The sequence below is a fragment of the Elephantulus edwardii genome, unplaced genomic scaffold (assembly GCF_000299155.1).
Source record: "Elephantulus edwardii isolate Elephantulus edwardi_28Jun2011 unplaced genomic scaffold, EleEdw1.0 scaffold00083, whole genome shotgun sequence".
NCBI classification, from domain to species: Eukaryota; Metazoa; Chordata; class Mammalia; order Macroscelidea; family Macroscelididae; genus Elephantulus; species Elephantulus edwardii.
This window is the reverse complement of record NW_006399833.1, coordinates 10,314,121-10,316,890: the sequence shown is the minus strand read 5'-3', so window position 1 is coordinate 10,316,890 and position 2,770 is coordinate 10,314,121. Positions and strand designations below refer to the sequence as shown.

Below are 2,770 nucleotides of genomic sequence, written 5' to 3'. Positions count from 1 at the left end.
TCAATGAGAGGGATTGACTCAGTGACTGGGGTAATGGGGGTAAGTGTGTCAGAGACAATGAAATTGGCTCAAGCTAGAGCAGGGTTCCGAGTTGTTGCACATAGGGTCCGTATGAGTCACAACTTGAGGGCACATAACAGCAACAACAATCACAGTACAAGTAAGAAGGTGCTTGAAGAAAACTTAAAATTCCCTTATCCTAAGATAACTAGAGAAGGAGCTCTGCTGGCCCAGTGGCAAGAACCTACACTGACATCCCAAAGGCAAACAGTTCAAGGCTACCAGCTACTCCACAGGAGAAGGCTGGGCAATCTCAGCCTGTGTGATAAACTGCCTCTGAAAACCTGCCAGAGGGTCAGCTATGGATTGGTTCTGACTCCACAGTATCTAACAACAACAATAATAAAGATAACTAGACTCTAATGAGTGATAAGTACCATAATTTTGTGGGTACTTTAGATCTATCCTTTCTACTCTAGCCTCTTATGTCAGTGAGATGACCACAAGGGGTGACATCTTTGTTCCTGGCAAAGAATAATTGGTACAGCAGAATACCTTGTCTCAATACCCATTTAGTACCCTTAAGGACACTATTTCTCTTTAACAAAATATTTCCATCTCAAATGTTGTTGCTTACCCAGGCCCTCCTCCTCCATAAGCTTCATATTAATGCCTGGGAGAAATGCCTAAATCAACTGACGTGCAGAAAAGGTGACTCCCACCTTCAGATCTAGTGATATGATCTAGTTTCTCTGAAGAACTTTTTAAGAGTTTCTATTCCTGGGCTCTACTCCAAACTACTGAAGCAAATGTCTGGCAGTGGTGCCCTGAAAAATCTTTATTTTTTTTTTTAACGATTCTAGGTGAATATGATGTATTCAGTCTCATTTAGGGATTACTGATCTGTTTCTGTGGCTAGCCAATTTGGCCCACCATGATCGTTGAATATGAACATTTCCCATCTTCACTCTGTCACATTCCAGTCTGATAATAAAAGAAGATCTTAAGCATAATGTTCTTACAAATAAAGAGGGACAGAAAGAAAGGTAATTTTTTATACCTTGTAGGTTTCCATATCCTCCCCCGCCCCACTGCTTTCCTATTAAAATCTGTTTGAGTCTTTTAAGTATAAGGGATTAAAATGTCCCTATAAAATACAGAAGATTCTGGCAGGATATGCTTCCTAGATTAGTTACAACTCAGCCTGCCAGCTAGGAAGGCCAATATTCAAAACACAAATTCAGTTCATGAGACACATAGTTTACCAAAAATCCAAGCAGTTATTTGAATTTTAATATCTGTTGCTGGTGTTCAATTTCTAGCACTTATTTGTAACAACAATCACTTACCCTTGACCAATTTTTTCAAATCTTGTGTATTTTTTCTTTGGGTCACCAACACTCACGATGCTTCCTGAGAAAAGGGAAGGAGAGTGAAAGGCATTAATTGATTTATTTTTAATTAATAATGAAAATTAAAGTGCCAGAACCACTGACAGTATCCTTACAGAATTTCTATTGGAAAATGGTTTTTTTAAAAAAACTAAAACAACAACAACAATAATTAAAACAAATCACAATGCATTAATTAAAATGATAGTAATAATCCATGCTTAGAATGACCTTCCAATCTTTTTTTTAATAGCAAGTTCCTTATTTTTGCTTCAAAATTCAGTTTAAATGGTGCCTCTTCTAAGAAGTATTCTCTGATCACTTTGGATAAAGTTCATAGACTTTATCCTACAGTGTACTACTATGGTACCCTCTCTCACCCTACTCTTTTTTCCTCTCCCTTTCTTACTTTAATCCTTGCTCTCTTTCTCTTTACTTAATACATCCTATACTAATATTTATTTGATAACTCCTTCCAGAGTATGTTTCTAAATGACATAAGCTATAATCGTCTCTAGACTCCTCTCAGTGTCTCATGCAATATGTGTATGGAACATACTGAAAATTCAGTAAATGGCTGTTGAGTTAAATAGAAATCTAATGGAGCCTTTCTTTTTAAAATTGCCTGTAATTTAAAATAAAGGTTGGAACATGTGTCTTACTTGAACAATAGACACATGAACAATATTTATACAATGCCAGCAGTTCAACAGTTTTCAGGTTACTATATTATTTTTCAAACTGTCTATCAAATCTCTTATATCATTTAGTGTAACCTTTCTTATTCATGCCTGCTTTAATGGGTCTGGAAAAAAAATAATTTTAACACTACTTAAAACCACATTCTTATTGAACAGTTTCTAGTCTTCTACGAAAACTCAGCAAAGTATTCTCTATACACTGAACAAAAGTAAATAAGCTTCAGCCCAAGCCACTTTTTGAATTGTGACCAATTCCAACTGGTGGGATTCAGTTAACAAAGTTTTATGATAAAAAAAGACAACAAACCACAAAACACCAAACAACAAAAACAAAAAAGACAAAGAACCTGGAAAGAGATCTGCTCAGAGGGATCACCAAAAGACAACCATTTTGGTGTGATTCTCCTTTTGAATTTAACTGCTGTTTAAGTAAAATGGCGTCCCCCTGCAACCGATGCCTTCACAGGAAAGTACATGCTGCCATCTACTGATGTCAGGCAAGTGTACAGCAGGCCTTGTTTACTATTAGAATCACAAAATAAGCTTTCAAAGTGATCTGTTTGGTCTGTCATCTTAATAGACTTTCATATTTAACAATAAAGAAAAAAGTTCATTGTGACACAATGGGGAAGGAAAGTGACAAAAGTCAGTAAATCAAATTTAAAAAAAAAAAAGACA

General features: G+C 36.0%; 1 protein-coding gene across 4 annotated transcripts in view; it reads right to left on the bottom strand.

Annotated features, from left to right (window-relative positions):
- PAK3 (p21 protein (Cdc42/Rac)-activated kinase 3) overlaps positions 1–2,770 on the bottom strand; it is a 111,835-nt gene that overhangs the window by 53,928 nt on the left and 55,137 nt on the right. For all 4 annotated transcript variants that reach the window (XM_006889925.1, XM_006889922.1, XM_006889923.1 and 1 more), the window contains one exon: positions 1,350–1,413. In XM_006889925.1, coding sequence (XP_006889987.1) covers positions 1,350–1,413 — 64 coding nt within the window. The remainder of the gene's footprint in view (positions 1–1,349; positions 1,414–2,770) is intronic.